The sequence below is a fragment of the Scophthalmus maximus genome, chromosome 10 (assembly GCF_022379125.1).
Source record: "Scophthalmus maximus strain ysfricsl-2021 chromosome 10, ASM2237912v1, whole genome shotgun sequence".
Taxonomy (NCBI): Eukaryota; Metazoa; Chordata; class Actinopteri; order Pleuronectiformes; family Scophthalmidae; genus Scophthalmus; species Scophthalmus maximus.
This window is the reverse complement of record NC_061524.1, coordinates 24,826,955-24,839,033: the sequence shown is the minus strand read 5'-3', so window position 1 is coordinate 24,839,033 and position 12,079 is coordinate 24,826,955. Positions and strand designations below refer to the sequence as shown.

The 12,079-nt window shown below is 40.2% G+C and overlaps 1 protein-coding gene across 1 annotated transcript in view; it reads right to left on the bottom strand.

Annotated features, from left to right (window-relative positions):
• arid5b (AT-rich interaction domain 5B) overlaps positions 1-12,079 on the bottom strand; it is a 70,178-nt gene that overhangs the window by 33,939 nt on the left and 24,160 nt on the right. Inside the window, exon 4 of the mRNA XM_035605622.2 lies at positions 2,784-3,014. Coding sequence (XP_035461515.2) covers positions 2,784-3,014 — 231 coding nt within the window. The remainder of the gene's footprint in view (positions 1-2,783; positions 3,015-12,079) is intronic.

Genomic DNA, 12,079 nt, shown 5'->3' with positions numbered 1-12,079 from the left:
GAACTCAGACATGCAGAAACGACCTTATAAATAGACATGAACCGCGATCAAATTCAACCACAGATCTACAGAACTATCACAGGCACACACGAGTGCAAAAATAGACAAAAAATGTTGTTTATGATCAGTGCATTTGGACACTGTTAATATATATTGAAGCAATACATGGTTTTATGCTCATACCACCCTGGAGGATAACAAAAAAAGGACTGCACTGAAAATGTTTCTTTTTAATAAAAATCAAACCAGCAGAGAGTGAGAGATATTTCAAACAAAACACTCTGAGTTGAGTGTGACATATACTGTATGGTTTCTGTGCCAAGGAGAGAGACCTGGGGAACATAGGACAAATGAGAGACAGCAGGGGGAGAAGGGGGGCAGCTCTCCTCAACTGCTTTGCCTCAAACATGATTGCCACACTGAGTTTCTAAAATACTGTTGATTTAAGCAGTGTGCACATAAGGAGTGTTGGGTTTCTGAAGGGGCGGAGGAGGGGATGGGAGAGGAAGGTCAGCAGTTTGGGATCGTAACTCCAGAATTAGAGAAATAGGGAAAAATGTTGGTCATAATATTTTCCTGAACAGACGCCCATATTAGTAGCTGTAAAGGCATTCTGTAGTTATGCAATGCACATGTAGTTCAAATATACCATACAGCACCTCCATGAGGATTGTTATTGCTTTCTAGCACGTACCGTATCTCTGCCAAATGAATGGGAGTAACACTCAGCAGAACTATGACGGCTAATAACAAAACCTTGAACCTTGTCATCTGTCAGTCAGCGCTGCAGAGGCCTGGCCCACTCAAACTATTTCTGGCTTTTCCTCACAGCAGAGGAGCCTCAGTAATGCCAATATTATTATAGTACAGCTGAGTATGTAACACCTTCTTCGAGAGTTGTATAAGAGCTTGTTTTTCATTCTGCACATTAGTGTTCACAAAAAGAGCTAAAGAACATCTTTACCAGCGAGGCCTTCCACACAACTTTTATTTCCATTTGCTGTGGTGGTGCTGTGGCAATATTCCCTTCCTCCTGGCGAAAAATGAAATTGGGGACACAAAGTAGCATGGGTATAATCAATCCTCGCTGGCGGGGAATGCATGATAATTATAAACAAAAACTGTGTCATTCTCTGTGAGCAAAGCAGCTGCGGGGGTGACAGGCGATGCTGAACATGAATATGGATCACAGCACTGAGGATCTGGTAACTGACGCAACCGCAGTTTTGCTCAAACTGGTTCAAAGGCTGGGATGCCAGTGGTGACGTGGAAGGAAAAGCAAAGAGATCGAGTTAGATGAAGCGCAGTCTCCGACAACTGTCACCGTCATACCCGGAACGAACTTACATCATCAGAAGAGCAAACACTGACATATCAGTCACCATGTCAACAGGAGCAGCCGGAGCATGCCGATGTTACATTACTCACCTCCAAAAACACGGATAAATCAGAATGAGAAATTTGTATTTTTTAACATGAATACAAAAACATTTTTTTGGTTTTAGAGCACTTTTCTTTTTTTGCCTGATCCCTCTCGTCTTCTCTACCCCCTGAGGTAGCTTGACACACTTCCATGAGTTAGCCTGGTCAAGACAGACAGCTATTAGAGCTGCCACAGCAGATTTGGCTGAATCCAAAAGGTCAGAATTAGCATTGAGGGAAGCATTGAAGTCGTCCTAAAACGATTCCCCAGATCAAAATTTCAACGTTTTGAAATTTCACAGATGCTCAGTATCACTTCTTATATGTGCACTGTGCTGGTATTTATCTGAACATAGGAGGATTTAATGAGGTGTTTATAGCTTCTTTTTCATAAGGAGCCAGTAGATGACAGGAGAACCCCACTCAGCACATGCATAGGTTTCTTCATGCACATTTGCAAACATTCATCTATGTGTTTGCGCCCAAAAGAAAGACGCCCTGGGGGCCTTAGTTCACTTGGCAGAATGATGGAAATTACTACGCTCGGCTGTTTTGAAACAAATCACAAAACAAGTCTCCTAGCAGCGATACAAGCAGGAATAAAAAGCTGCTTCAAACCTAGTAAGGCTTGATATGAGTAACATTAGAAAATCTGGTTGCCTTAGTCAAAAAAGTAGGACTCCCCTAGGCTCTGAAAATAAACCTTTAGCTTAAATGTGGCTCACAGAGGAATGGCTTTATTGAGCCAAGTGAATGAGCAACAGCAGCCACAGGATGTTAGCGTTACTATTCATAACTTTTTTCCTTTGCCTAAAACCATTTTCCCTTCTGGTCTCACCTTTGCTGCTCTCTTCAAATGCAATTACCGACTGGTACATTTACAGCAAAAGAAAAACAATGACTTTTGACCAGAGGAGCTGTTACTGTGAATGTCAATTTGATGCTGCACAAGGGCCCACTGAGCTCCACTGTGCTGCCGAACAGAGGACATATAAAGAGAGAGGAATCACATTATTCCTTTGTCTTAGCCCAGCTTTAATAAAATACGTGGAATCGTGAGCCGGCAGGGAATGCTCAGTGAATGGCGAGGAGAACATGTTTGAGCATTTCAAAATTCTCCACTGGAACCACGGATTGTTTTTCACAGGTGGGACATGTGAATGTGTTTGAATGGCGGTCAAATGTATTTGAAAATTACGACTAAAGAGTGAAGGCAGAAATGTGACCGCGGCACAAAACCTAATGGTCTCTACAAAAATCCAATAACTATAACTATGGAAAATGTAGAGCGGGCTTTTTACTCATAATGCTGAACTAATGCTAATTTTAGTTTCAGTCAAATCACCAGTTGCCACACTCACCAAACTCGTCGCAGATGCTCTCGTTCTGCAGCAGCGCGGGGTGCTCAAAGGTGTCCCGGCAGTACAGGATCCGCGTGCTCCCGCCCAATGCAGTGATGCCGCCCAGCGCCAGCACCGTGTGGTCTATGAGCAGAGAGGAGGGCTGCTCTCGGAGCCGGGCCAGAACTGAGCGGTAGCGGCAATACTGGGGATAACTGAGGACCAAAACCTTCTGCCCGTCCTCCTCCTGGCCTGGAAGACACAAAAGACGGACATATAGTTAGACGGTCCAGAGAGATGTTACACGTCTTCATTCAACATTCAATAGGGAATGCTTACATGGCAAATGAGGGACATTTTGTTTCTCAACTCATCCTGTAAGAGCTATAGAGTATAGCGGCACTTCATTTTACAGGACACTTTCACTCTTCAATCTCCAATCAGATTGTATTTCTTTATTCTCTCCCAGAGATCATTGTTTGGCAGCCATTCTGTATTCTAGTGCCAGTGTACCGAATATATGATCCTTTTACTCCATTGGCCTTCAATTGTAAAGTTTCCTGTTCTGTGTGGTGGCATCTTGTACTCTAGGTCGGCTCCTCCTGTAACTTCTGGTAAGTACTAGGTAAAAGGGAAATAAGTAAAATAAAAGAAATCCTAATTATTTTTGAATAATTCCTGGAAAGCAACTGTGCTAATTTGTCCAGTACCAAACAATACAGTCACTTTTGAATGATTCCCTCTCTCTCTCTCTCTCCCATGCAACTGTTTAGTTCTCTTGCCACTTGAATTCCTATCACAATGATCTCTCTGTGTATTTCAGCTAATGCATCTCATTAACAAAGCACCATGTCCTGATGCTGGCCTTTCCTTGCGACATCGCGGTTCTCATGAAGTTTCCTAATACATTTCACCAAACTCACAGAACACCCTTTCATGTTTGCTGTACAGATACATAATGCTTGGTTGCATGACATGCATCACTGTCCGATGAGGAATGTTAAGAACAACTCCATGTGCTTGCCATTTTCTTCACCAGGGTTTTTTTTAACAAGCAAGGTTGTGAAATCCTCAGAGATATGTGTGTGTGTGATGACTTCCTGACAGCTGACATTGTTAACACCACCATTTGAATGTTTATCTATTTATACCTGCTTAAAGTAACAACTAGTAAAGTAGTGATCTGGCAGCGCTGCCCGATGACAAATCTTTACTCAGGTAAGAGTGAAATAGGGCCAGACTTTACCAACACGTTTGTGTGTTGTTTCCAATGTGAGTGTGTAATTAATATCTCACGGACAGGGAGTAGGTTTGACTGTGACAGCTTACTGGCAAACACATATTTTCAGAACCTTATCAGAGTCCATACGGAGCTGAAACAATAAACTGCCAAATAAGCCGGGAGGATATGATGATAGAAGATTCAAACAGTAAATATGTTCTTATACAGATACTTTGTACGAGTCTATGAGGCTGTAGGTATTGTACAACTAAGCTTTGAGTTAAATGTTCTCGTCTAATGTTTGATGGGTGAGTTTTGGGAGTAGTTTTGCCAGTAAATGGTCATAAACCAAAGCATTGGATAAATAGAAATTTTGATTTCTACTGATGGTGCTACAGTTAATGAGTGTTAAGGGATCACTAAAGTTTTACAGTTGATCCTGAGAGGAACATTAACATCTGTACCAGATTCTGAAGCAATTCATCAAATTGTTCTTGAGATATATCAGTCCAAGCAAGAATGGAAGTCTGACTGACAGACTGTCATCCCCCGGTAATAAAATACCATAAACTCACTGTAATGGTAACAACATGAAGTCTATTGTCATGGCGACTGAAAAACAGTCAAATAGAGCCTTAAAAATAAAATTCTTAGTGTGAGAGAAATATCAAAAGTCACTACAGGAGTGTTTTTCAGAGAATTCTGATATGTCTAGGTTGCTGCAAAGTACTTAAAAACTACATAAACCAAGTCCCCTGGAGAGTTTTTTGTATTTATTATTAGTATGTGTTGGTTCATTTTTTTTTAAATTTGCATAATACCTGCCTCTAACACAAACACAAACTAAACCAGCAGACTTTATATTTTATTAAATGTGGCCTCTTTTAGTACATTGCCTCGTGTAATTAAAGCTGTTAGCTGTTAGGGCTACAGGGTCCCTCCATTTGTATAACCTGCAACGTTTTCTTATTTTCAATATCAAGTAGTATTTTTTAATTATTTTCTCAATTACAGTAATATTAAATATATTAATATAAACTAATTTCCAAAGGCCAAAGTAGACCATTTTTTAAATGTCTTTTTTTGTCTGTCCATAACGTCATAGATACAAAACGAACAAATATTCACATTTGAGAAGCTGACATCACAGATTCATTTTTTTCTTAAGAAGGTATAAGAGCTCTAGTATCACATCATACACAAATATATTATAAAATATAATGAACTATGGTGTATCTGGTCCAAAGCTCCCTGAGGGTAACCTGAGAATGTGATCATACCATGTTAATTATCCTATGATTATAAGATAAGAAAATGACATGACCTCAGCAGAGTTAATAAAACACAGGGAAACACGCCACGGTGAACCAAAATTGGCCAAATTATGACACATAGACAAAGTATTCATGAAACTTACAGGCTGTTGTTTGAAAGGAGAGTGCAAATATTTTCCCGTCGTACAAAGCTGACTACACGGTTCAACAGTTGATGAAGCAGAGTCAGGCCGTTTGGAACATGATTTTCATATGAATTATTCACTGTCCTGTCTGCTTTTATGAAGCTCTTGGAACATGACATTTATGGGAATTCCTGCTGGTGAGTTAATATTTCAAGGGTGGCTAACTAGCAAGCATTTCACCTTTAGTGTACAGTCAATTTTGACAGGAAATGCATTTTTCCCTTTACTGGTTTAATCTTGTGCAGCAGAAACGGAGCAGGAAGGACACCATTCATAACATATTCACAGCAGCTGCATTCTCGACAATCAGCATAATTATATCCACTGTACTCCAAAATGGCGACCACTTCAAAGGAAATTATTGAAGCCATTCAAATAGTACGCACGCGCGCACACACACACACACACACACACACATTTCTTGTTTGCACATGCATATTCCACTACAGTTGTACGAAATTACAGCTCAGAGGTAGGGGAGGGTTTGTTTCCAAATGTCAGGGGTTTTATTGTAAGCGGTCGTGGTCAGACCTGCTCTTTCTCCTGAGGATCCTCACAACATTTCACTTGATTAGATTCAATTTGAAGAGAGCTGCAGGGCATTAATTACGGTACAAAGGTGCTGTAAAGTAAGCATGGGTGTGTGTGTGTGTGTGTATGTGTGGTGGCGCATGTAATGTACCACTTTAACACATTAAAAATTCCTTTTGTTCTTAAAGCCCGACCTTTCAGAATGAAGGACGTCCTTATCTTTACGTAAGCTTTCTAATTGGTTCGGGCTGTGGCTGCATCGCTGGAGAGCTGGAAGACATTCTGCAATTTGTTTCTCTCTCTCCCTCTCTGAATCTCTTTCTGTTCGTCCTTCTGTCTTTCTGTCCTCTCCTGGCGTTAGTGCAGTGTGTTGATCAAACAGCTGTGCTGCGGCAGATTATTTTCAGAACACCCTGTAAAGCTCCTGACCTCATAAACAACAATAGTGTCAGGGTCATAACTGCTCTACACAGGACAGCTGACGTTACAACCACCCAGTGCAGCACTCAATAAATTCTACATCGGTACAACAGTAAACTGGTGAAGTACACCAACAGTTAAGTGACATATATTATTACACATGTTGAGATCTGCACACATGTAGAAGTACACATGACTAGTGCCCGTTTACACCTTAGCTTCTGTTTACATGGTTAGTTGCATAATGTCTTCTGTGGCTCTGGAAGAGCTTTTCTAGAGAGAAAATTTAAAATGTATATCAGAGGCCATGGATTATAAAAGACACAGGGGTTTACGTGCCACGAAAGCCCTAGAAAAACGCTATCGACGCTCCTTTCATATAAGATCCAGTGTGTTTGGACCTTGACTCATCCTAGGGATTAAAAAATCAGAATATTTTTGCCTCTCTTTCTTCAATTTTTTTGCTCCTTAAAAAAAACAACCAACTGTCCCCTGTTGTGTCTCCCAGCTTTGTATGTTGTATTAATTAATGTTGTAAATTAAGAATATATAATAAACAATAGTTAATAAAGTTAATAAAAAGGAGAAAATATGAATAGATAACATGAAATGATCAGAGAAATACAATGTAAAACAGGTAGAGAAGATGAACAATATTGTGCTCTACAGGTGAGATGTCAAATATGATTTAGAAGCAGACTGTACACTGCACTGGTGCATATTTTGGGAGCCAAAAATAGAAAGATTCATTCAGACATTTCTATTTTGTTTCCGTCACACAGACAGCTTCCGCTCAATTTTGTTAGAGACTTTAAAAAAGATGCTTCTACTTGTAACTTTTATTGTTGTTGTTGTTGTTCTTGGCCGTATTAACTATTTGACGACTACAGCTACACAGTGAATCATGCATATTAATGTAAACTGGACCTTTATGATTCAAGGCCTATATAATGATTAAAGTCATTTTAAAATCAATTCTACGACGCACTGGTGTTTAGCTGACAGAAGTAAATCCTGGAGTGATATTTGCATGACTCAAGTCTTATTTCTGGTGGCAGAACTTTGTTCAAGCTGTAGACACCTCACGCGTGACTGAGCTGCTCAAGTAAAACACGCATTACAATAAGGCAACCAGATATGTGACAAAGCCATGGGTGAGTTTCACTGTGAGACGACACGATAGGGCTGATCTTAGTGACGCCCCGTGAGACAAAAGAAGCATGACTGCACCAGTTTTCCAATATACAAATTGAAATTCAAACTGTTAGTTTTCCTTTACATTTTCAAACAGGCACCACCTGACTGAAGAAATAGTCCAAAGCTGTCTGAGCTGTGTGTAACAGGGCCAGGATCCATTATCCAAATATGTTTCAGGTTTGACGCAGCCACTCCCCGATGTCAGGGACACAATTGAATAAAATGGAAAAACTCATTTGACGTTTGGAATGCCTTAAAAATAACGTCTGTGAGGAAGAAAATTAGTGAGTGTCTCTTGCTTTCATATTAGTGTTTCGGTACTGTTCTGACCGAAGGGGGCGTTAAATAAACTGCACAATGAATCAATATCGTGTTACCGCTGTGGTTTTGCAGGGTAGTGCTTTGCTATGAATCATGACCCAAGAGATATGATGCCAAACAAATGACAGGGAAGTGAACTCAAAGACAGCTGCATCTGTTGACTTTCAGAAGACAAAAGCATACAAACACCTGCCACGGAGCAATTTTATACAAAATGGATTACAGTGCAGAGCTTTGGTTTTTTATACTTATTGATTCGAAGATGTGAAACAAAATAACGAAAAGAAAAACAAGTCAAATGGTTATTATTCAGAGCAGTGTGACTCGCAGAGATATTCAAGTTGCTAGTAAGACATTTGGTCGCATGTTAAAAGGAAACAAGAAAATTTGACAGTTGCTTGCCAAACAGCAACTTTTTTTTAAAGCCAAACTCATATCAGCCCTTTCATAACATCTGTGTCTGCTTCCTGTCTCTCTTCCAAAATTCAATTCCTCTCAAAATTATTCAAGAATGAGATTCTTTCAGCAGCTGACTTTTCTGTCTTGGACATCTCCAACAATGGAATTCCCTTGAACACAACATCACATTTCCAAACAGACAAATCCTTCGAAAATGCATACCAGTGATCGCAGGTTTTAAGTCTTTGTGACTTCATTTTCTTACCGTGCGGACATGAAATGAAACGTGCAAAAATAAAGGGGAAGAATCAGTTAGTCAACTGACAACAGAAGGAAATGTCAACAGTTTGGATGATTCGTTCTGTTTCCAGCTTCTCAAATGTGAGGATTAGCTGCTTTGCTCAAGATTCAATTCAGTTCAATCTTTCTTTGTATAGCGCTAAACCATAACATACATTATCTCAAGGCTCTTTACACAGTGAGGTCGAGACCCCACAATATTACAGAGATATTATTACAGAGAAACCGTTCCCACAATGAGCAGCACTTGGCGAGACTGCGGAGAAAGAAAACTCCCTTTTAACAGGAAGACATTTCAACATCTGCATTCCTTTGAATTTTGGCATTTTACGCTTCATTGTATCGTTTCATGTAGCTGTGAAATGACTGTTCAGTTAATAGCATAATAAATCAACAGAATGATTAATAATCATTAGATTTAAGCCCTGAATGAAACCCTCTGAAAAGAGGTGATTACATCTAAAAGGTGATGGTGTAGCTTGTTTAGGAAAAAGTTTGTCATTCATGGTTTAAAACTTGCTCAGTCCGTCAAATAATATATTAAATGGGAAATATTGTTCCAATGTATACAGCAGAGTGGTAAAGTCATTAGCTACGGTGAATGTCATGAGACACTCTGCACACTAAAAATACAGATCTCAATCTTCTCCAACATAGTAAAATGCTGTTATATATGTGCACAATGTTTGGTTCATAAATATGACACAACTATATTTAAAAACATGGGGCAGATCAGATATTTGTTGGATACATATTCCAGTGAGGAAAATGTCTGAGCAAGGAGGGGAGTGAGCAGACTGTAATCCAGCCACACTCTATATGAGAGAAACAGGAGTGGAAATAAGTATGATGACAACATGGTCTGACACTGGATTATACCAGAAATAATTAAAGACCATTTTGTGTAATTGCACCAGAGGAAAATGTTTGGTCTCTCCTCCATAAAACGCATGATAAATTACTCTTCATAATCAAAATCTCAGAAATGCTGCACATGATATGAAACTCATTATTCGCGGTCGAAGCAGCTGCTCCGCTGGATGAATAGCTAATGCAATATTAGATGAAATCCCCGATATCATTGAATTTCAAAAACACAAAAATAAAAAGGGTGATCTAGTGCGGCTTGTCCGAGATCCTCGACCTTTATCGGAAGTGGCTTCGAACATTGAGAATGAAACGGTCGTAATATGAGGGGGGCTGCCAGTTAAAAGCAGATCTGTGCTGGCAAATTAAAAAGCAAATATGACTCGTAAACTGTCATTTACGTTCAAACAAGCCGAAAAACATTCAAACTGGCCCCGAGCTCTGACAAAATCTCTGAAGCAAGTGAGCTCATTTCTCTTGTCACAGACTTGCAGGAAAAAGCTGAAAACTATTGCTCTCATGCTGTCAAGCGCTGTAGTGCTTAAATCACTCTCTCGGCTCAAATTTGCTGTTGTCAACATTTCCACATTATCTGCTCGGCCACGGAATTTACTGGATCCCCCTGCTGCTTGTGCGGGGTTGGCGGGAAATGGCAGGCATACAACGTAGACTCAATATCGTCACTCTCATATTTGATGTAAATGGGTTTGTTTGTTTTAACGCGGGTTGTAAAATCAAAAGAAAAGGAAGAAAAAGGTGGACAGACGAGAAAGAAAGAGTCAAAAGAGGGAGGAGAAGGTTCTCATTTGGTATTCTCACTCCATTCTGCAGGCTCCCTGCTCGGTGCTTTGTATCGATTTCTGAGGTCGCCCTGTTTCCATTTAACTTCTTCTCATAGTATATAACACATCTCTGATTATTACACCTCTCTCTCTGTCTCTCTGTGCCTCTCTCTCACTCCTCGATGAAGGGACATGACACTGAGAGGGGGCCATATAAGCAGCAGCAGGCGCCCGATCTGGCTATTGGTTTCATGTTATTGAAACCTGACCAAATAAAGAGGCAACAGCATCTGTCAATGACATCAAATAGAAATTATGCATGGGGGGGGGGGGGGGGGGGGGGGGCTGGAGGCAACCTAGTGTTTCCTAGGAAGACAGAATTATACAAAACAATAAAGTGTATTCGTTGAATTTGCATGATTCATTGCTTGTCCAAGCTGTCGATGACTACACTGCCGTGGATGAAACTAAATGTGCTAGAACATTTTACTCATTACAAGCTAGTCTGTGCTGTACACAAAAGCACATTAATCACACTGAGGATGCGGCATTGCTAAATCGCAATCTCGGGGTGAAACAAAGCAAGGCAATCACAAATTGTATCACTATCACTCAATAAAATCTAGTTAATATTTCAATTTTACTTTATGGATCTGCATGGAATAACTGTATCTGGACATGACTAAGTGGCCGTCCATCACCAACATCACACAGTCACACTCGCTGACTCAGCTTTCGTCTGCTCATCATATCAGCTGCAAGCTGTGCTCTTCTACACAAACACAGAAAACGCACACAACCCACACACACAGCCCTTTCAAAGGATACTCCGCCTAAAGTCAACTGTTTGACTAGCAAATAGAAGTGGTCGATATGAAATCGATATCACAAAAAATTCCATATATCACATTCATATTCATAAGTCGCATATAAATAACAAAACTGAGGATCAAACTGATGTGTTAATCAATATATTTCTATACAAAGGCTGACTATGTGAAAGTGGTCGTAGATCACCTCAGCATCGTTCAGCACACTCTTGTTGCTTTGTGGCCCACAATTTAAAGGGGCAGTACACTTTTTTTGTAAAATTTCCTCACGGTCCGCTAGCTGTCGGCTCTGTGTGTGCGCCCCAGGCCTGGTTCTAATAAATTTAAAACTAAAAAAAATGGTGCGGACCGGACCACACAACACTGTGGGTGCAGTTTGTAAACATCACTCCCCGACACCTAAGGAGACGTGCTAGAGACAGATGCTGCAAGTCCGAGGGGGTTTGGCCTCGTGGTTAGCGCTGTGGGTTAGAGCGCCGACCAGTGCAGTCAAAAATTCATCAACAAACAATCTTTCTCCAAAATCGCTTACTGCCACTTTAAATATTTTTGGAAATCCTAATTTCCAGCAGCAGCAGGAGCAGCAGGCACATGTTTTCGGCAAAAGAAACCCCGAAAAACCCACAGTGCCCCTTCACGCTTGACACCAAACAACAGGCAGCAGCTAGAGAGCCAGATTTTCTTTTTCTCAGGACTTAACAGAGTTAAACATAGTTGAAAGATAAGTGAATATTGGAAATGACATTCATATCACGTTGCCAGAAGCACAACTGCAAATACATGCTAATGTTGCTCTGTGTCTGCGGAATGTGTATAGAGGCCACAACAGCTTTTCAAAGTTTTAAAATGTCAGTGTTGTGTTTATAGATAACTGCTTCAACAAAATTAATTATTTCCTAATTTCAATTAATTTATTCTGTAACTCCTCATGGTTATAATAAATTGAAGCGATTGGTTCTTAGCGTCGGTAAAAATGATCAGAAAAAAAG